Below are 21658 nucleotides of genomic sequence, written 5' to 3'. Positions count from 1 at the left end.
TTTTTGTAATACTCCAAGAAAAATGAACTAACTCTTTTATCAGTCTTTTCCTGTATGTACGGAGGGGCACTGTAAGCTTTAGTGGGGTTTTTAACATTCACATCATTGTTCTAACAATGTTCCATTTTATACGAACCAGTATTGTTTGTTTGTTTTTTTCTTCTTTTTGTTCTGACATTGTAACAACCCTTTCAGGTGCTACAAAATGACCAGTTACTGCTTTGTCACGTAGGATCTAGACATCTTCATTGTTATCAATAGATTCAATTACCAGATGTGCAAAATACAGCATATTTTAACAGACAGTTTAATAGTAGAACACTTCCCCTACCAGACAATAGAGCATGTAACTTGATTTTATCAGTTCTGTTCAACTGTAACAATACATTAAAGGTGTTGTAGAAAAAATGTGGAATTGATTAAAACATATGTAATTCCACAGTTAATTTATTCTTTTTTCTATTAAAAATTTGTATAGTAACTTTACATTTTTCAAAACTGTGTTGTTGGAAATTGATGATGAATTTTCAAGAGGAGAAGCAGTGGTGGTTCTTGAGAGTAAGAAAAATAAATTATTGATGAATGTTCTCAAGATTATGCCTTTGTCTGTTTTGTTTGTTCTCCTTTCCATTTTTAAAAATGAAAAACATCACGTTATTTAGTCACTCACTCCCAGGTGGCTAAGATCAAATCCTCCCAGGCCATTCTGCTGAAAGGTCAGGGTATCAGTCAGACTTATCAAAGGGATTCCCCTCATGTAGTCGCCACTTCCTCTCCTCCGGACACACTCACTCTCTTGTCATCACATCCAGGCCTCAGTCACTTCCCTCCTACACTCTGGCCTCCCAAGAGAAGGAGAGGAAGGATTTCCTGTGGAGTCAAAGGGAAGATACACTCCAAGATATTACTCATCACCCGACCGCAGACCACGAGATTAAACAGCTGCACAAATGGCAGGCTTTATTTTACACATTTTGTTGCTTTTGATTTGCAGGCCACTATGTCACGTGGTTGGTTACTACCTCTGATCACAGTGAACCAGCTCTCTTTGTGTACTTTGTAAATGCAATGTGGACCCATTTAAGTGTACTTGTAGGAGATGCAGACATCTGAACAAATGGATTGTTTGTACAACTGAACATGTACACTCATATCATAAAAACACCAGCTACACAGACTACAAACACACACGCAAACAGTAGTTTTGATACCTCACCACATAGAAAAGTGGTTTCTATCAGAGGAATCAGTTGTCAGGGTCTGTGAGGACATCCAAACTCGTCATCCTGCTTTCTTTTCTCCTTCTGTGTCCATTTACTAATGAATCCCATGTTTCTCTTTGTACTTGGTGTGTTCCCATAGCAGCTCTCCCAACCAGGCAACAGCTGGAAGCTGTTAGCCAGACATGCCGTGAGAAACTAGCTCCTCTGTGATTTTTTTCACTCTCACACTACAAGTCTGCTTGTGTGTGTGTGTGTGTGTGTGTGTGTGTGTGTGTTTGCTATAGGAGTGTCGTATGACCTTGCTTTATACCCTTAATGAAATCCTCCATCCTTTAAACACACCCTTTACTACTCTGTATTCTATGTACTTTTGGACATCTTTGTGAGGACCAGTGTGAGTTTCAAACCATAAATGTGAGGACATTTTTGCAACATTATTATTGTCCTTTAAGATGAAGTTTTAGGGCTTAGACTTGGTTTTAGGGTTAAAATTAGTTTTTGGGTGAGGTTAGGGTAAAGGTGAATGTGCAAATTAAGAATTGAAGAGATCAATGCAAGCTTACCAAAACAGAACATTTATTTAAAACAGTACATTCCTTTGACACCAAGTGTGGTCCAAACATGTGTAGTTAAATCAATGCAGCTTAGTGTGTGGCCATCTTCTTTCCAATATATGTCATTGCCCTGTCCAACTCCTATACTCTTTGGTGTGCAGTCAGCAGACAACTCTTGCTGATTTTTATATTTCGCAACTGATGTGATACTATTTCATCAACTATTCTTACACTAAACAGTGAGCTGATTTGTGGATGAGACTGTGCAACACGACAGAACACTGGCAATGCTGCCCTCTAGTGCTGACCACAGAGCAGCATCTGTGAAAATGGGGAAAATTGCAAAACCTCAATGTTTTAACAATGTAAAATAATGAGATTGCTCAGCTGTTAAAAACATGCATGTATTTGTTTGCTTGAATAAGTCATTGTTGTGTGTGATATACACAATTACTTTAAAATGCTGTTGATTTTTTGTAAGTTTTAACTTTGCTGTTGCACTTTGTTTATGGTGAATTTTAGGTTTTTGGGAATCTCAAAGGAGAAGTGATACTGAGGCAACGTGGCATGATATGATTTCACAATATCTAAAACAATTTCCTCAATCAGGATTGCACAAACTGTTTATACAAACCATACAGACCCTGATCAACAACAGTAACTGAGTTTACGCTGTGCAAGCAGGAGTGTGTCTTTTCAGGTCTTTGAGTTTCACAGACTGAATTCCACCTGTTCCAGTAGAGGCCCGTTGGTTTCATCAGGATCCTGAAAAGCAAAAACACATTCAGACCTCATTAAATCTCTGACAATGTAGACTGGAATATTGTGCTTTTGAAATTTGATACTCTGATTTATTTAACTGGAAACGTACTCAGAGAACAACTTCCCACAAAACATTTTATCATTTGTCATCATCACAGCAAACCAGCTGACAGAGTTAAACTGAGTTAAAAATTCCTGAAGGAAAAAGCATTTTATCGAACTGGAAATGACCAAAGCACCTAAGTTAATGGTAAACCAATCTCTCCATACATCCTACCATACTGTATTTACCTGTGAGAGGCGGCTGTAGGTCTGAATATGTGGAGTACTGTATCGACGCAGTCCTCTCAACGACAGGAAAAGTATGTAGACTGATGCCAGAAAACACTGTACAGTAAATGCTATGGAGCTCCCCTTTGCAACATATGAACCAACACGCTAGTGGGAAGAATAGAGAGAGAGAGAGAGAGAGAGAGAGAGAGAGAGAGAGAGAGAGAGAGAGATAGAAAGGAGGACAGTTCACTCACAGCTCAGAAAGCATTTATTCCTACATATTCAGTATTTAAAAGTAAGTTGAAACACACTTTATAATGGTTAGAATATAAATGTGTTGTCCAGGCTTATTGGTGGATGTCTTGAGTTATAAATGAATTACAGAATCACCTGTTGGTTTGTGTTGAGGGCGACAGGCTGCGTAGACCTGAGGCTGTCGGCCAGGAGAGCAGAGAAGCCAAACAGTAGACTAAAGAGGTTCAGACCCATCAGAGCAATGATCTGTTCATAAATAATGCAAAATTAAGCGAGCGTACGTCAAGCAGCTGTTGATGTACGCAAAAAAAGTCACATTTGAAATGATCACATTAAGTATTTACCTTTAATTTATTAGCTTTCCTCTGAACCTCCATTGCCAGACACCCAGCAGCCACATACTGTAACAACACAAACAGTTATGACCCAATATTTCTCTCTCTCTCTCTCTCTCTCTCAATGGAAGTTGATGTGAACTCACAAATAGGCCTGACCACACGGGTGTTGTCATGGAGACAGAGCAGTTGTAGCTCACACATGAATGGGTGACTGTGGCTAGTATGCAAGCTAAGGCACTGAGGATCTGCACCACCTGAGGGGAAACACATGGCATGAAGCAGGCAGACAGTTTAATAGCTCAAAAAGCTTAAAAACTATGTTAACCAATTGTTTGGACAAGCACAAGAAAGTAGCATCTCACCCCAGTGACTAAAAGTCTGGTATTAACCACAGTCCCAAACCAACGATGAATCCTGCCATTGATTAGCTCCCCATGATTGGTCACCTGGCTCAGTGGGCGAGTTGAGGGTGTCTCCTTAAAAAACACCTGGTACAACCCCTCCTGGAACATGTTCTGTGTCATCTGTTGTTGAGGAAAAAAGTAAACTTGTAGGGGGAAAAAATTAATGCTGGAAAAAAATCAGTCAAACACAAACAAACACACACCTTTGATTCAGATTTCACACTTGATTTAGTGGTAACTTACCTTCCACCAAATGTTGTAAAGCTTTCCCTCGTTTATCCATAGGACCTCATATCAACAGAAAATGTCATCTAGCTGAAACATGAAACATTTAAACAGATCGTTTTCTCACTGCAGCTATTATTCCTCAGTGTAGCAGCAGATCCAGGGGGTCAAAGTTCACTTGAGTTGGATGATAATGAATGGTTGAAGTCCACTCTTGAGGATGTGATACAGGGAGATAAATTGGCCGTGATAAAAGAGCTTATCAGCTTGTAGGCAAAGGTTACAGTGACATCAGAGGACTGGTTTCATTTTAGAGACAGGCTAAGATTATACTTTGTGTCCTAACTCCATGATCCACTCTCATAGATAAACATAACACTCATTACATCCTGCGCCCTTACCCTCAGGTTCAGTACATCAATCAAAGTACATACTAGTTAATAAAATACATACACTTCCCCAAGTTTACAAATAAATGTAAAATTCCTGTATTTTATATAATTTATATTGTATTGTAAATTAAAAATAGATGTATATTAATAGTTATGAGGGTAAGCATAATATGGTTAAGATATCATAGAAAGTATGTAAAAACAAAACAGGATTAGAATTATAATACAAACTGAAAGGTCTTATTTTTATGTGATTAAGAAATTCCTCCAGATGTCCTTCATAATGTTTTAATTGAGAGATATGAGCCAAATCAGCCGGCCAGCAGCATACACACCAATCCATGATTTTTACAAAAATAATGGTATCACTGCACCATTCTAGGTTTTAATTTCTTTACACATGCTGACATGGTCTGATTTAAGTGCCCTGTAACTATGAGCTCCACCACAGGCTCGCCAATGCAGTAAGCTGCCTGCGATACACACAGTACCCAACTCCATCACTTCAAATATTGTCCACTTTTACATTAATGTAAATCAGCTTTGAATAAGCCATGACTTAGAATTCCAGTACCATTAGTGACTGAAGCTGTTGTTCATAATCATCAGGGTAAACAATGTTTACTTTTGTTTGTGCAATCAGATTCATTCTGGCATAAAAGAAGTTCAACAATAATATGACATCATGGAGACAATCATGTGTGGAGCATGTGATGTTCAGTAAGTTTGGGACATGCGTATTATTAAATATCATTTAGTTTATGAATGTAATTGTTTACCTAAAGAGTCAAGTAAACAAGCTAGTGCAATAAACAAGCCAAGAAAGCACTTCAGACCACAACCAAGGTTGGGAAAAGCCACAGAATGCAGAAAGAGGTCACACAGCACGCTGAGGACTTTAGCACCAGTGGTTCAGGCTCCGAAAGTCCTGGTCCTCATCTCAGGATGAGGAGTCGATAGAACTGAGCAAACCCACCTGAGCCAAGAAAGCAGATTTTATTGTTTATTGTAAGTCCAAGTACAACAAAATGGGAAATGGGAAAAAGAAGGTTGTGAAATGTGATGTTGATAGATGAGACCAAAACAATAACTTTACCATTGTCATAAGCCAGAACTGGGATTGTTTATTTGCTGTCTTTGACATAGTACGATTCTCTGTCAATGCTGCTTTTAACTTTGACTGATCCTGTCTTTATCAATACTCAGCCACCTGGCAAAATAATGCAAGTTCAAGGCTAGATACTGTATGCAGTAACAGTGTCTCATCCACATTGCAATAGGAAATAATGAACCTACAGTTTTTTTATGACCCCTAAAGAGCAAATTGAAAATAGGATGGGACCTATGATTGAGCCTTGAGGAACTCCACAGGTAATGTGTTGATCAAGAAAACAGTTTCCAGTACTGACTGCGAATGTTTTGTCTGAGAGATATTATTCAAATAGTTTAAGTGCAGCAGTTTTTAATACCCCAGGAGTATGACAACAGTGCTGGTTTCACTTTTAAATTTAAAGTGTTCATATTATGCTCATTTTTAGGTTAATAATTGTATTTAGAGGTTGTACCAGAATAGGTTTATGTGGTTTTATTTTCAAATAACACCATATATTTGTTGTACTGCACATTGCTGCAGCTCCTCTTTTCAGCCTGTGTGTTGAGCTCTCTGTTTTAGCTACAGAGTGAGGCATCTCACTTCTGTTCCATCTTTGATGGGAGTCGCACATGCGCAGTAGCTAGGTCAGCACAGCTAGCTAGTCAGTTGCAGAGTATAAGGGCGTGCCACACTAGAAGCTAGGTGAGCATTATAACGTGTGTTACAAAGTGACACGTTTGTAAAGGAAGTAAAGGCTGGACTACAATAGAGCTGTTTGGAGCAGTTGGTGAACAGTGTTTTCTCTGGAAGATGGTAAGTCCCTTTAGGGTGGACTTTGGGCTTTTTCACTTTGTAAACCTATAACGTGAACAAAAAGATATATAACACTATAAAGGAAAGGGAAAAAGCCAAAAAGAAAAATATGAGCACTAACACATCTCTTAACAGATACTAAGATAAACCTTTATTGATCATCAGAGGGGAAATTCAATTATTGCAGCACCACAAGGACAGCAGCACAGATAAATAGAGAAAGTAAAATAAAAAATAAAATGTGTAGAGTTTGATGTTAGCCCCCTGTAACTACGAGCTCAACCACAGGCCTGCTACATGCTCTGAACTGCCAACCACTAATGCTGTTCAAACTCACTTCTTCAATTATTACCCACATTTACTTGAATGAGATAAAACAAATTCATTAAAATTTGAATTTCAATAGCACTTGTGATTGAAGTTGTGCACATTACAGAATAAATTATGTTATTTGTGCAATGAAGTTTTGGCATGAAACAAGTGAAACCATATACCTGAATAACATGACCTCATCACCGTAAGCTCAGGACACATATTAAATATTATTTAGTTTGTAAATGTCATTGTTTACCTGCACATTCAAACACATCAGTGCAATGAACAAGCCAGGAGGAGAGCTATGGAATCTCAGCTAAAAAGCCATAGAAGGCAGCAGAAAGAAGTCTGAGGACCTTGGACAGATGGACACAAATTTTGCAGATCTATAAATACATATAGGGGCATGTCAGACCCATTCTGTTTTTCCTGGCAGTGTTTCTGTGTCGTCCTCGTCCTTGTCTACCCAGCCAGTGTACAGGTCAGCCAACCTGCTGAAACGTGGTCCCCAGAGGGCCAGGCTCTGAAAGTCCTGCTCCTCATCTGAGTCTGAGAAGTTCATTGAACTGAATGAACCCACCTCTGAGCCAACACCCTCATAATCAAACACTAAAAGAGAGTCATAAGGAGGAGCTTCGGGGTCACTGTCTGCAGCATGCAGGTTCTACAGGGGAAACATATTACATACTGAGGTAGCACTCACAAACATACATTTTGTAGATCTTTACACTCTTATATTCCAAAGATATTCTTGTATCAAATCAACATCACTCACATCCTCAATGAATTTGACAGTCTCGTCATTGGCTTGGAGTTGTAGGCGGTAGCATGGGCGGCTATGGACAGTAGGAAACACATCAGTGCAGAAGACTTCAGGGCGTTTATCAAGCCGGCTGTGAAGCTGGCTGAGGTCATACTCCTAAAGAAAAAAAAAGAGGAAACGGACAATCATTTGCGAATATCCCACTGAAACAACTCTGACATAAACAGATGGAGCAGCCTCAAGAACATTTTTTTTTTACTTTAGAGTTACTCAGGGTTTAGGTTTCACAGGAGGGGGTAGTGTGATGTAATGTATACCACAGCATGTCTGCAGTTTGTGTCATGATTTCACCCTCTCCTTCCTCTGTTTTATCTTTCTCATGTTGCATCACTTACAGTATATGGTATCTCCACACCTGGTTGTTGCTCTTCCACCTACCAGTTGCCCTCATTGAGCTTTCCATACTCTGCTAATCATTGGATCACTCAACACCTTCAACCAACATTCATTCCTTTATTAGATTGCCTGTGTTGCTTTGTTGATGGAGACCTTCAGCCATTCTTCTGTCTAGTCTGCCTGCCTTAATTTCCCTGACTATTGGAAAAACTAACAAGACACCTGATAGCACAGATGTCTTGCAACAGCTGCATTACAAACTCCTGCTCATACCCGGTCCTCTTCACCTCCTCCCTCCTCATTGTAGCAGAAGATGTGGTCGCTGGGTACGTCTACGAAAAGAGGGACATCCTTCTTCGATCTCATGCTCCTTCTCAACAACAGCAGCAGCAGCAAGAGCAGTACTGTGGTCAACAGAAATAACTGAGCAACTAAAGACAGAACAAATGTCGGACATTGGGTGAATAAAAAAAGACCTGCTACATACACATAAGACCACAAATTGCTCCAAGAACTGAGGTTGCGAGAGAAGAAATGTGCAGACGAGGAGCAGAACGTGGGATGAAGCAGGTTGAGACAGCACCTTGACATTGGCACACTTCTACGTCCAGTGTGCTGTCTAGGTAGATCATCCCAACATCATAGATACGCATCAGCACATAATAGTCTCCAGGTGACAACTCGCGTTTGGGGGCCAGAGCTGCAACATTGCCTGCAATGGGGGAAAAGATGCAGAATTAACATAGCATTGAGGAGACATTGAGGAGAGCTCGGTTTGAGTTTGGAGTAAATATTTGTTTATGTATGTGTGTTGTGGAGAGTTGGACTTCCTCTAGCACATCACTGTTATAATTTCAAATGATACAGCATGTGATTAAAATGTTGTAACTTTGCAAGAATAGATTAGTAGTTTACATTTAAATGACAACTTCTACATTTTGTTCACTGTGTATTTATACTCTTAATGAGCTCTCTTACTTGTGGAATTGGTACTAATAATCCAGTTGATCTTGTGCTCTCCTTGAAGCTCCACAATAAACGGTCCAGCATGACCAGGTCCGTCTAGGTCCACTATATCCAGCAGGGCAGGAAAGGGGTCACTATTGCACAGACTGGCTTTCTTCTGCTTGATCACAGGAGGATGGTCATTCACATCTAATAAACTCACAACCAGAGTGCCTGTCCCTGTAGACGGGACGGTATCTAGAAGAATAAAAAGAGAAAGCTTATTGTTTGGCAAATGGGAAAGATAGGTTGTAACAGTGTTGTCAGGTAAGACCACAAGTATACATTTACCATTGTCATAAGCCAACACTAGAACTGTGTATTTGCTGTCTTTGACATTGTGTGATTCTCTGTCCATGTTGCTTTTAACTTTGACTGATCCCGAGTCTTTATCAATACTCAGCCACCTGGCAGTGTCATTATGTAGTTTATATCTGAAAAAATCAAGAGAAACAACCTGTTTAGACCTACAACAGAATAGTGCACATGAACATAAACACATTACATACATACTGTGGCCACATGTTAACAGTGTGTTATTATTACCTAACGCTCTGTTTCCTGGCTGTGTCTGGGTCCTTCGCCCTGACGTCGTCCACAGAACTCTCTGTTTCCGTATCTTCTGAGATGCTTACATGGATCTCGGCTGGACTGAAAACAGGAGGTTCGTTCTTGTCCACAACTGTCACATTGACCGTGGCTGTCGAGGTTGACGCCCATCCAGAAAACGGCACCTCATTCGTCACCACCACCAGCAGAGTGAAGACAGGATTGCTCTCAAAATCCAGCTCCTGCGAAGCGATGGAGAGCAAGAAGGGAAGGATGAAGTAATCTGCATGTTGAGTAAAACAACAATACTTATTAACAGCCTGAGTGTTTACCCACTTTGGCTGTTTTGAGGATTCCCTCCATTTGACTGGAGCCTGTGGTGATGTTGAAGTCTCCCCTCTCGTTGCCTTTGATTATTGAGTATTTGGTGTTGGCATTTGGAGATCCTAACTCATCTTTGTCAGTGACCTTTAGTCTTATTACTTCCACCCCAACCTCATTCTCAGGGACCGATGTAGATATCTGGGGAAAAGCATTAAACTGTACTAAACGCAGTTACAGATTAAACTTATTTCGACATTATTATGAAAGGTTTAGGCATTTTTAACTCACAGATGTGACAGTGAATTGTGGAGCATTATCGTTGCTGTCAGTGACACTAATGATAACGGTGCAGGTGGTTGTTAGCCCATCTCCATCCATGTCAGCAGCTTCGATGATCAACTTGTACTCTGAGTGAGTCTGACACAGGAAAGTGAGTTACAATGGAAATGAGAAAGTTTTGGAAAGAGGAGTATAGTGATTATATTACCTCTCTGTCAAGTCCGCCTGCCATTACACTGATCCTTCCACTCACTGGGTTTATGGCAAACGTGTCCTCTTTGGGCATCTGAGACTTAATCCTATACCTTATTATAGCATTGCTTGTCTGTGGGTCATCTTTATCCACTGCTGTTATCTTTATAACGGAGTCACCTGTTGAAGGCATCAATACAATACTATTAGGACTTGAAATTCACATTTTACTAAGTAAGTAAGTAAAGTTTTCTGAATCCTTCTCTCACCAACGTCAGCGCTTTCGCTCACTCTGCCATAGAAAGGGTTCTGAGTGAATTTTGGAGCGTTGTCATTCTGGTCAATGACATTGATAATGAGCTCCATGGGCTCCTCAGCCATAATGGCCTCATTCAGTGCATGGGCCCACAGCTGTAACACACACACACCATGTATATTCTAATAGCAGTAATTGCATAAGGATAAAGACATAAATTATGGAATTAACTGTAAAAGTAAGATTTATTTTTTTATTTTGTTTTTGCTCACACTGTATTTGGCTGTATTCTCCCTGTCCAGTGGCTGGGTCACATACAGCACCCCAGATCGCCGATCAACAGTAAAAACCCCCTCAGGGGGCTGATCAGCCCCTGGTCCAGTGATTCTATAGGTTATCGCCACCTTTTCCTCATTGTTGGACTTTATCTAAAGCACAATAATTCAGATATTTAAGTCAAGGCAGCTTAAGTCACAGCAAATACATTTAGTGAATATGCATTCAAAACAATTAGACTTGCTTAATACTACTTTAGTTACCTTCACCATGAATTTGGGATATGGACCCCTGTCATTTTCTGGAAAGTTAATTGCTGGAATAACCCACTCCCTCTTCATCCGTTTCAAACTGCCAGAAACGTGTGCAAACTCAACGGTGGGGAGCTGCCCAAGGCCCACGTCAGAGTTTATCTATTTCAATCAGAACTCAACATGTCAAGTCATACTGTATATATAATTGCAATCTAATCAATTAGCTAAGTTTAAGATTACCTCTAAATTTACCTCTAGATTTTTGCTTCTTGGTATTTCATTGTTCGAGCAGTTGATTCTGTTATTTAAGCAGCATGGCTGAGATCCTGCTGCAGCCAGAAAGGCCAAACACTGAAAAACAGATCACCACATATTATAACATGTTTTTTTAAATATCTATAGCCTACTATATGATATGATAATATAGTATTTTTGGGTGTAGGAAGCTGAAATGTTTCATATTTCATTATTAAATAATCATGATATACTGCTCAAAAACAGAATTAATCAATACACTAAGAGCTGTAATATATATATATATATATATATATATATACACTGTATATCTAGTGACAAATAATAAACATAAAAAATGATATAAAGGTGGGCTATGCAATAAAGACTGCACTGACTGCAGGAATGATGCATAAGTTGTAGTGAGCCACAAAATCTGGTGACTGAAAAAAGAGAATTACTCCAAATATTAACACTCACCTGCATTTGGCACAGCAAAAAGAGCACCCTCCAAATCCTCTTCTCTGTCATCTCTTTCAGTGTAGAAACCCAGCTCTTTCTTTTTGCATTGTTCCAATAGCAGCCTACCAAGTCTGTGGCATTTACTAACCTTCAGAGTTCCTCAGTCAGTATGATTAATGGATCATCTTGTTCTATAAGCTGCATGCGGCTACAGTAATCATGTTGTGCTGTGCTCCTACTGATGCTGAGTAGTTTGATTTTATCAGTGAATGGTTGGTGAAAAAAAACAAAGAAGTTAGAGGTGACTGCAGGCCTTGTCAAACATGCAGGTGTGTGTTTATGCAGGCCAGCGTAGTGATGCACCTCCGACAGTAGCAGTGTTTACATAACACTTGAGGATCAGATTGGCTATTGTGACACTCAGCACTACATTTTGAAAACTCTGTTTCCCACACAGGTTTGGATGTCAAAACTCTCTACATTTTGCAAAATGTAAGTTGTCCTCTGTTTTTAATGTCACTTTTTAATCCACGTCTCTTTGATTAAAAACACAAGCAACACAACAAAATAATTTAACAATTGTTTAATATGAAGCCTCTGCACCTTTGAGCTGATTGTCAACTTATATACATCTAACAACCACAATGAAGACAGTACATTTACACAACATTAAAACTATACTTCACAGCTTACACGTAGGTAAACAGTAATCAGAAAAATAACGTCACAGATGGATGGTCTTGAGCAGTGCCTGAATTGGTCGAAAAAAGGTGCAAGTACCCTAATTCAGCAGTTGCATGACATGACATCCGCATAAGTCTTGAATATATGTATACCTACAGTATATCTTGTAGGGGTGACCCCGTATAGTTGACTATTCAACAATTCGATCTAAGGAGCCCAATACGACTGACAGTCTTATACTCGAATTGACACGCGACTCAGGTGCTGTATATAAAATGTCCACCATGAATACACTGAAGGATCAAAAGCTTTTCTCCACAAAGTCTGTGGGACAGTGGTTCTTTACTTGCATAATACAACACTGACAACTCGTTCATTTCATTCATTCATCGCCCGTTCAATTAAAAATATTTTTAAACAGTTAAAAATATTTTTAAACCTATGTATGCAACAGGTTGTAATGATCATCCTTTTTGTCCCAAAATATCCAGAAAATGACAGCCTGGAGGAAATGTTGACTATGACATGAACAGTCTAGCAATATAAAAACAAAAAACTAAAACTTCTGTTAGCTGTGTCTGGCCAGGTCAGAGTTCAGATAGACCACAGTTACTGTGATATCGTCCCTGTACATTCTAGCTAGGTCCTCTGGCAAAGTGAGCAAAGAGGCCAGCCTCTCCTGGCACAGTTCTCCATACTCCCCAGTGCCCAGAGCATGTCTGATAAGGTGTGTAGCGGCGTTGGTGTCTAAAGCGGGGGAGGCACGGGCCTGGCGTTTCAGCAAGAGTTCATGCATCTGACCCAATTTCATCTGCCTCTCAGATGGAGAAACAGGAGCCTAGGAAAAAGAAAGAACAGTTAGAAAACACTTTTACAGGACAAGTTTACGATTCAATAAATGAAAGAAACAAATTGCGAGGTTTAAGGTTAACGTTGTGTGCTGTGAATCAGCTCCTCACACAAACCTGTAGGTGAATCCCACTCAGGTGCTCTCCGACGAGTCGTACAGCCTCCTCGTTCCCTAGTTCATCCCACAGCCCGTCAGTGCCGAGGATCAGGAAGCGGTCCTGAGGTCTCAGCTTGTGACAGGTTATGTCGGGTGCCACATCCAGATAGGGTGGAGTTAGGTAGTTAGGTGGACTGTACTGGTACAGGTTGAGAGAGTCCAAGTCGACTCCAGGTTCCAGGCTGGCTAAAATGCTCTGCTGCAACTCATGGCTCCACTTGAATCTTACGTCACCAAACGCACGGAGGGGCATCAGAACCTTGATAGCATGATAAAATCTTAGGATCAGGGACTTCTAAATCCAGAAATCAACTCATTGAACAGTGCCTGTTAAGTGTAGGGTTGGGTAAGGTTGCTAATATGGCACCGGTGCCTAAACGACCGGTATCTACCGCACCGGATAGCAACGCGAATTTCGGTGCCACTGAAATGCCTGCGCTTCTCTCTGATGCTCCGAAATGGACGTTACAGGCAAAACGCTAGTTAACACTTCACTTGACAGCAGCTAACGTTAGCCTACCGTTAGCTAGCAGCTGGATTAAACACGGTTAAAATGCTGACAGCTACACGGTGTAAAGTGTGACTGTATTTCACTGTAGAGGATTCCAACACCGGGACGCAACAGTCTGCAGCTGCCGTTGTCGGAAAAACAACACAGACGGTACGTTTGCTTGAAACTGGTAGCCTAAGCCTTGTGGTGCATTCAAAGTTACTGTAAAATACCCTTTTCCCATCTAATGGTTGTTTTTGTCGTTTAAAAAGCAACTTACTGGTGAAATAAGTTATTATTAGGGGTGGCACGGTTCACAAAACCCACGGTTCGGTTCGTATCACGGTTTTAGGGTCACGGTTTTCGGTTCTCGTTATTTTTTTCTTTAAATCTTTTAACACTCCAGAAATATACGTCAGCATATGATATAGAGCTTAATTATCCACAATGCAGGATACAGTATTAAAAAATAGTTATATCATGTTATCATGCACAAACTGAATTTGACTTGACTTTATTATTGGGACCATCTCTGAGGAAAGCTAGGTAAGATTTTGATACAGCAAGAGGGAAGACATTGATGATTTCAACAGGCTTTTCATTTATTTGGCAAAAAAAAGAGAATGTGTATTGCCATCTACAGGAATTTATGTGTCTTTTTAGCACACGGAGATTGAAATATTACAGAATATCAATTGAAATAACTTTCATTTATCAAACTGCCAACTTCAGTGTAGCTCTTACAAAAATGGTATCCTTTAAAAGAAAAAGAGAGGAACTCTTAAAGCTATACGTTAAATGTAAAATACGTTAAACATAAAAAAAGTTGCGATTTTCTTTTGTATAGTTCTTTAAAAATAAAAAGGAAACTAGTTTTGGGGAGAATACAAACTCTGGGCTGAGTTTTCCTAGTAACCTTACCAAAAAGGCTCAGGATGCTGCAAATGTTGGTATAATATGAAAATGGCTGGTGGATTTAAGACAAAAAATTAGGGCTGTCAAAATAACGCGTTAATTTCGATTAATTAATCTTAGAACAAATAACGCGTTAAAAACAATAACGCAGATTAATCCATTCCATATTGACATTTGACCCGGAGCCGTTCTAGCCACCATTCGACTGTAAAATGAAGGAGGGAGACGGTAATGTTCTGCCTGGATTATTAATTGGAACATTTACTTGTAAAAATCTTCTTCCTGCCAACCCTGGCTACCGAAATCTGGTGCCACTGATATGTCTGCACTTCTCTCTGATGCTCTGAAACACAAACACCGCTGCATGTGATGCTAGTTAACACTATACTCAACAGAAGCTAACGTTAGCCTACCGCTAGCTAGTAGCTAGATTAAACACGGTTAAAATGCTGACAGCTAACGCTAAACGGTGTAAAGTGAGACTGTGTTTTACTGTAGAGGATTCAACACCGGGATGTAACAATCTGCAGCTGCCGTCGGAGAAACAACACAGACGGTGCGTTCAATGAAACTGGTAAACTACAGCCTCGTGGTGCATTTGAAGTTATTGTAAATGTCCTTTTCCCATCTGATGGTTCAACAGCAATTTACTACTGAAATTAGTTATTGTTATAGTTATACATTATTATTAAATCATTTCATTTTGACCTTATGGCCTTAGCAATAAACAAGCCGTTCTTTAATGCCACCGACTGTTGTTTAGTAGCCGTTTTTTTTCTTCTTTTTTTACTTTCTTTCGGTTCAGGCACCGTTAATTATGTATGCGATTAATTTTGATTAATTAATCACAGAGTATGTAATTAATTAGATTACATTTTTTTTAATCGATTGACAGCCCTACAATAATTTATGAATGAATCAGATTTGAACATATCTGTCAGTGGCTTGTTGATCTTTACATTGTTAATTTCCTAACCTGGCCTGGGACACACATTCATACGGTTTGATAAACTACTTATTGGACTTTAACTTATCATTGCACTTACAATAACGAGCGTAGCTGTCCTCAATTTATGTCATCCTGTACGTCTCATCTCCGGTTTTTCCTGCATCCACCGTGTGTGATTGCGTGTGTTTGTGTGTGTGTGTACGCGCGCATCAGTCGCCGGGGGAACTGAGCAGCAGTCCCCGCCCGCTGCAGATAGCCGACAGGATTGAAACAGCAGCCGCTTCAGCGACTTCAGAGTGAAAAAAGGTTGGTCTAAAAAGGTTTTGCACGGTCTTTCGCTGTACGTTTTGTTGGTGTCTTGTCCACACCTCTTCTTTTGCGCGAAAGGGAAACACACTGTCAGAGGTCACATACGGGCAGCTGACGGGCACGAGGCTACATTGTGCATGCGTCGAACCAAGCGACGCACACACGTTCCGAACCGAGACAAGCGGACCGAACGGTTCGGATGTTTTTTCATGAACCGTGCCACCCTAGTTATTGTTATAAGTTATTGTTATTACATTATTAATAAATCATTTAATTTTGACCATATGGTCTTAGCAATAAACAAGCCGTTCTTTAATGTCGCTGACTGTCGTTTTGTGCTTCTTTTAAAAAAAAAACTTTAGTAGTATCAGTTCAGGCACCGTTTTAAAAGTATCGCTTTTGAACTGGTATCGAAAAAAACCCAAACGATACCCAACCCAAGTTAAGTGATATGCAATGAAGAACTCTCACCCCGAGCAGTCTGTCATCTGTGACCACTGTGTCTCTCTCTGAGGGCGGGTGCTGGGCCTTGATCCGCTCCATCTCAGCCTGGTTCTGTGAGTTGTGGTCTTGGGAAAGGGGAAACGCGCTCCATGAACCGTCCTCCTCCAGCACCCCCAATACTGCTCGGCAGTCACCGGAATTCGCCACGTGGATCCTGTCTGTGCCAACATGAGCCACGCAGGCAGTGCAACCAGCAAACGCAACCTGGAGAGATGATGGTGAATGTGTATCAACATTGTGTGTGACTGTGGATTCACAAAAGCAGCAAAGAAAGGTTTGTGTTGGTACCTGGATGGCTGTGCTTTTCATCAGATCATTGGAAAAGGGGACTTGAGCCTCCAAGGAGATGTCAGTGTCGAGCCGTTTAAAAGAACAGTCCAGAGCATCCAGAGGACTAGAAAAGGAGGTGGAGGAAATCATAGAGCGATACAGGAAAAAGAAGTGCTGATCATATGTCTAGGCACATATATCTACAGATAAAATGTGGATATAGTGTTAGAATCATTCAAATATCAAGAGACCACAAGCTACGTTAACTGTTCATATTTACTAAACACGGTGTATCAAATAGACCAACAACAACAACAGACAGCAACACACACACTTTTCTTTCTCAACAAAAATCCTGATAGTAAAACTATATAGACTATATAAAAGAATATACAGGACAGGTATGCAGATCTTAAGCATTTAACCCTAAAAACAAAACAGGAAAAATCCCAAAACGCCAGTTGAAGTTAAAATGCACATTTTTGTAATTATGATAGGGTTGCACGATATTGACAAAATGTGATATTGCGATATTGATTATGAATATTGCGATTTTTAAACATATGTAAAATTACAAAAGTTACGCTAAAACGCATCAAAATAGATTCATAACAAATAAATCAAGTTTTCTTACAACACAAGGTTTATTTCAACTGACTGTCATATTGGACTGGTACAACATGAATAAATAAAAAACGACCATGTCTACAGAACAGGACATGTTTTACTGGTTGTACAGCATAAAATATATAAATTAAGAGAACAGGACACAACTTTTCTTTTGCTTCTCTGATTCGTTCCGTTTTGTTGTCTATCTATTTCTTCACTTACACAGTCACTCTGTTGAAATATGCACACACGTCACGTGGTACGCTCCATAGGGTTTGTGACGTAGGGGACCTGTGCGCTGACGTGCACCAACATGTGCAAGTGGCACGGTAACTGGCCAATGAAACACGATCATTATAGCGTTTCAAGCGGGCTCTAAGTCAAACAACTAAGCCACACAACCAACGGACGGGACGCAGCGCTCCACAAAATAAAAACAAATACTGCATACTTATTGCGACACTTTCGATATATTGCGATAACGATATTGAGTCGATATATCTTGCACCCCTATTATGATTACATAAACCAGCAAGTGTTTCTTGTTATTGTTATTAGCTAATGCAAAACAATAGCAAAATGGCAAATGAAGGGAAATAAAAACAGGCAAAGGGGTTAATTTCTTTGAAACAACAGGATTTGACACATGCAACCCAAAGAATTACCCCCATTTAAGTTTGCCAGATATGCACATCTTTGTATTTACCTCATGCCTTCACCATGTTCCTCAGTGTCCAGTAATTCTTGCCAGAAGACTCTCAGGTGGTCAATGTAGAGGGAAGCAGATTCACGATAGTTAAAGTCTGTATGGTGTTTGTACCACTGCAAGATGGGAGGAACAGCTCTGCCATGCTCCATGCATTTCTCAAGCTCCTCCAGCATCTGCTTTGTCATCATTGCAACTGCAGTGTAGTACAGCAGACGCTCACTGACAGCCTGGGCACATGCCCAGCCCCCATGGCCATCAAATACTCCAAAGAGCATGCCCTTTGACTGAATCAGATAGATAAAAAAAAAAATCCTTTAATTTTACAAGAAGGGAGATGGATTGAATTACAGACAGAGGGAGATAATGCATACCTGTAAGCAGGTGGCTGCACTACGACGATCCTCATTAGGTGTGTTAGCAGCCAACTGGTTGCTCTCAAACTTTTTCACGGCACTGAGTCCCCTGCCATCAAACTCTGGCACACTCACTGTCTGAGACACCGATGGACAGGGTTACATAACTGCAAATGTACTATACTGAATACTTACAATCTTACTTGAATAAAAAAACAACCCTTTTAATCCTACTCTGCCTCAGAAATATAATGTCTACTTTGTTTTCATATCCTACATGGGTTTTTGCCAGTTTCCGAAACACCTATGGCATTCATTACCTGTTCATAAGATCTCAGAATACTGTTGATTTGGACACGGCTGAGCTGGAAGTCAAGGTCCTGATGAGTTGAGAGGTGCCGCCCACTTTGAGACAAACTTCTAGACTCCTCACCAGTGAAGCACAACCCTGATCTAGAGGTAATGTTACCCCAGGATGAGAAGTGACATTGGTGGGCTGCTCGAGGCTGAGATGAGGGAAATCCTACGAAGTGGGTGTACTGAATAAACAAATACATTGTGATGACAACATATGATATACCGTAAATAAAACTGAATATAAAAATCTGATAATTAAGTAAGAAGTAAATCAGTGTACAAACCTGGAATGGGGCAGTACAAGAAAGTGTCGAAGTGTAGCTTGAAGCTCTTTGAAGGATGCTGGCGCACACACGTCCAGACATCTCTAACTAATAATGCAACGCTGTTGGTAGGGTGTTAGTGCAACGTATTCACCCCGATGTCTAGGGGGTAAAGGGAAATCAACAAGGTTATGCTGATGCCGTTTCCCTCCTGTTAAAAAGCGTAGCCCCTCCGTAGTTAGGGTTTGGTTCAGGTTTAGGTAGGGTGGGACCAGATCTCGACAGGGAAACAAAGTTCGATACAGCACTTGACAATCAAGGAGCTAACGTTAACGCACGGTAGATGTTATGTGGCACAAAATGAACATCACACTCAAAGTGCTAACGTTATAACGTTAATGTTAAGCCAATACCGAGCAGCATGACGTTAACGTTACCTCTCGTTATGTCATTTCTGTGGCGTTAATATGTGCACGCTAGCTAGGTAACATTACGTTAACTATTTTGTACAGTCTAGCTAGCATACAACCTAAAGTTAGCTTGCTAGCTGGCTTCACTCACGTTTAACGTATTAGTGACAAGCGTTATACCAAAACCGCTACATGAACTAAACGGACACAGATTAACATATGTTAAGTACGCAGAATAAATAACGTTACTTGACTGATTAAATACATACAAACTTGGTAAAATTATGAAAGAATCGATGTCTTCTTCTGCTACTTTCGGCAGTCTACATGCAAGCACCTTGTGGCACATTGCTGCCTCTCGCAGGGTAGATGGAAAGCCGTTCCACTCCCTATTCAGCCCCATTGTACCTACTTTGGTTGCAGTTCCACCAGAGTTCCACTGGGGGTGATCGCGGTCCAATGCTAAATGAATGGGACTCTATGGAGCTAGACGGCTAAATGTGTCTCTTTCGCTTGATTGTCGTTGAGAAATCTCAGATTTGATTGTAGTTTTTGCAAGTTCAACATGGATTATAGGTCAAAAGTTGAATAAACGAGTACTTGTGTCCTTTCGATTTCTTACAGGTTGAGTCTTTGTTTCCCATAACACACTAGCATTCTGCTAATGAATGCTGATTGGTCAGTGAAGGACTGATTACGATCGGAGATCCCACTTGACGGCATCCGAAACAGAGCCAGAATGTCAGAGTGAATATTTCAGCGTGATCTTTAAAACATTAGAAAACCTCTTTCTAGCACGTGTATTAACAGGGAGAGCCTAACCTGTCAGCTGTGTTGTCGATGCCTCGAGAGAAAAAAAGAGCTTGCCATAAAGCAGTATCTCTGGCCGTATATGTGTATGACGTCATTGACATTTTAAAAGGCTTTTTAGAACAAAAAAATCCACTTTAAAAAAATCTAACACCCAGCAGTGTGTATTTTCTTAGCCTCCCCTTTCGAATGCAACATTCAAATTACTAGACAAAAAATTATATCCTGAGAAAAGTGGATTTTGAGGGGTATAGCTCCATAGAGTCCCATTCATTTCTGCACTGACATTCAGTATTCAGTATGCATTCCAGTATTGACCTCTTTGTAGGGTCTCTTTTCCACTACCTTTAATCTGATCCAATATGCCAGCGCAAGTTTCTCTCTCTCAACTCCAGAGGTGTCTCTCCTGCTTATAAGTATTGTAAATGGTTGAATTAATAGCTCCAATGCACACACGTAATGCCCTTTACTGTAATCTATTAATTTTTTCCAATATTGTTTTTGCCGCTGCTCAATAAACTACACAACCATAATCTACTGATGACCTCATACATGCCCTATATATGTCAATTAATGACCGTCTGTCTGCACCCCTGTTACATCCGGCCATAGCTCTTAGAAGTGCTTTATGTGTGATTTCCATGAATACTTAATATCAAACCATAAACCCAGGTACTTAAATTCATTGACTTTCTCCATTGGCAGGTCATATAATGTTAGTTTTTCAGCATGGTACTTGCGCTTCTTTGTGAACATCATGTAACAGGACTTGCTTGTCGATATCTTAAACCCCCACTCATATGACCACTTCTCTACTTTCCTTATTGCTTTCCTAATATTTTCTACTACATAAGACACATCCTTCCTCTCATCCAAATGGCCCCATCATCCGCATAAAGTGCTGATTTGATACATCCATCTAAGTTTGAGAAAATATGATTTATCATTATATTGAACAATACAGGGCTAATTGCAATCCCCTGGGGAATACCATTGTCCACATCGAAGTACATAGACACCTCTGATCCAACCTAACTCTAATTTTCCTACCTGTCAAAAGAGTCCATAATCCAATTATACAACCTTCCTCCAATACCCATACTCAGTAAGTTTAATAGCAGTTCTTCCCTCCACATGGTATCATATGCCTTTTCAATGTCAAAATACACTATTGTCATAAGCTCTTTCCACCTCATTACTGACCCTAACTAGAGCATCTGTTGTGGAGCGTCCTTTCCGAAATCCACTTTGTATATTAGTCAGTAATCCTCTCTGCTCCAATATATGAGATATCCGGCGAACTAATATCCTCTCCATCCATTTGCATAAGTGAGATGTCAAAGCTGTGGGCCTATAGTTACCCGGATTAGCTGGGTCCTTACC

At 40.2% G+C, this 21658-nt stretch overlaps 3 protein-coding genes across 5 annotated transcripts; all 3 read right to left on the bottom strand.

Moving 5' to 3' along the window:
* Positions 1-1771: 1771 nt before the first annotated feature.
* tmem253 (transmembrane protein 253) lies at positions 1772-4421 on the bottom strand. Its single transcript, XM_078256052.1, has 6 exons — positions 3768-4421; positions 3549-3659; positions 3412-3468; positions 3203-3313; positions 2831-2977; positions 1772-2542 (listed from the first exon to the last, which is right to left on the bottom strand). Exons 1-6 carry the CDS (start codon positions 3927-3929, stop codon positions 2489-2491), a joined length of 642 nt encoding a protein of 213 aa, XP_078112178.1. The 5' UTR covers positions 3930-4421; the 3' UTR covers positions 1772-2488.
* Positions 4422-6460: 2039 nt separating this feature from the next.
* On the bottom strand, positions 6461-11892 carry LOC144522053 (B-cadherin). Its single transcript, XM_078256823.1, has 15 exons — positions 11656-11892; positions 11194-11292; positions 10951-11100; positions 10684-10839; positions 10425-10566; positions 10172-10335; positions 9973-10101; positions 9697-9882; positions 9358-9602; positions 9103-9245; positions 8785-9009; positions 8294-8518; positions 8080-8210; positions 7423-7566; positions 6461-7311 (listed from the first exon to the last, which is right to left on the bottom strand). Exons 1-15 carry the CDS (start codon positions 11704-11706, stop codon positions 7057-7059), a joined length of 2445 nt encoding a protein of 814 aa, XP_078112949.1. The 5' UTR covers positions 11707-11892; the 3' UTR covers positions 6461-7056.
* Positions 11893-12205: 313 nt separating this feature from the next.
* pdp2 (putative pyruvate dehydrogenase phosphatase isoenzyme 2) lies at positions 12206-19845 on the bottom strand. Of its 3 annotated transcripts, none has more exons than XM_078256825.1 (9): positions 19735-19845; positions 19077-19217; positions 18756-18974; positions 18454-18573; positions 18080-18366; positions 16783-16888; positions 16462-16698; positions 13287-13586; positions 12206-13159 (listed from the first exon to the last, which is right to left on the bottom strand). In XM_078256825.1, exons 2-9 carry the CDS (start codon positions 19155-19157, stop codon positions 12890-12892), a joined length of 1620 nt encoding a protein of 539 aa, XP_078112951.1. In that variant the 5' UTR covers positions 19158-19217; positions 19735-19845; the 3' UTR covers positions 12206-12889. The 3 variants fall into 3 exon arrangements, with proteins under 3 accessions (XP_078112951.1, XP_078112954.1, XP_078112952.1); XM_078256828.1 differs by having other exon boundaries at positions 19739-19845; XM_078256826.1 differs by having other exon boundaries at positions 19077-19845.
* Positions 19846-21658: the final 1813 nt, after the last annotated feature.

Source organism: Sander vitreus, chromosome 8 (assembly GCF_031162955.1).
Source record: "Sander vitreus isolate 19-12246 chromosome 8, sanVit1, whole genome shotgun sequence".
In the NCBI taxonomy this organism is placed as follows: Eukaryota; Metazoa; Chordata; class Actinopteri; order Perciformes; family Percidae; genus Sander; species Sander vitreus.
Note: the sequence above shows the minus strand (reverse complement) of the source record. Positions and strands in the feature narration are given on the sequence as shown.

Bases quoted from the DNA above. Each gene is read 5' to 3' on its own strand.
- tmem253 (XM_078256052.1), bottom strand. From the start codon at position 3,929: ATGACACAGAACATGTTCCAGGAGGGGTTGTACCAGGTGTTTTTTAAG. The intron at 3,469-3,548 runs GTGAGTTCACAT...GTGTTGTTACAG, and splicing joins CCGTGTGGTCAGGCCTATTT to TATGTGGCTGCTGGGTGTCT. The intron at 2,543-2,830 runs GTAAATACAGTA...TTTGCTTTTCAG, and splicing joins CCTACAGCCGCCTCTCACAG to GATCCTGATGAAACCAACGG.
- LOC144522053 (XM_078256823.1), bottom strand. From the start codon at position 11,706: ATGACAGAGAAGAGGATTTGGAGGGTGCTCTTTTTGCTGTGCCAAATG. The intron at 10,336-10,424 runs GTGAGAGAAGGA...TGCCTTCAACAG, and splicing joins GAGCGAAAGCGCTGACGTTG to GTGACTCCGTTATAAAGATA. The intron at 9,010-9,102 runs GTAAATGTATAC...TTATTCTTCTAG, and splicing joins AGTGTTGGCTTATGACAATG to ATACCGTCCCGTCTACAGGG.
- pdp2 (XM_078256826.1), bottom strand. From the start codon at position 19,157: ATGTCTGGACGTGTGTGCGCCAGCATCCTTCAAAGAGCTTCAAGCTAC. The intron at 18,574-18,755 runs GTAATGAATGCC...TCGGTGTCTCAG, and splicing joins TTCTGAGATCTTATGAACAG to ACAGTGAGTGTGCCAGAGTT. The intron at 18,367-18,453 runs GTATGCATTATC...TATCTGATTCAG, and splicing joins GTGCAGCCACCTGCTTACAG to TCAAAGGGCATGCTCTTTGG.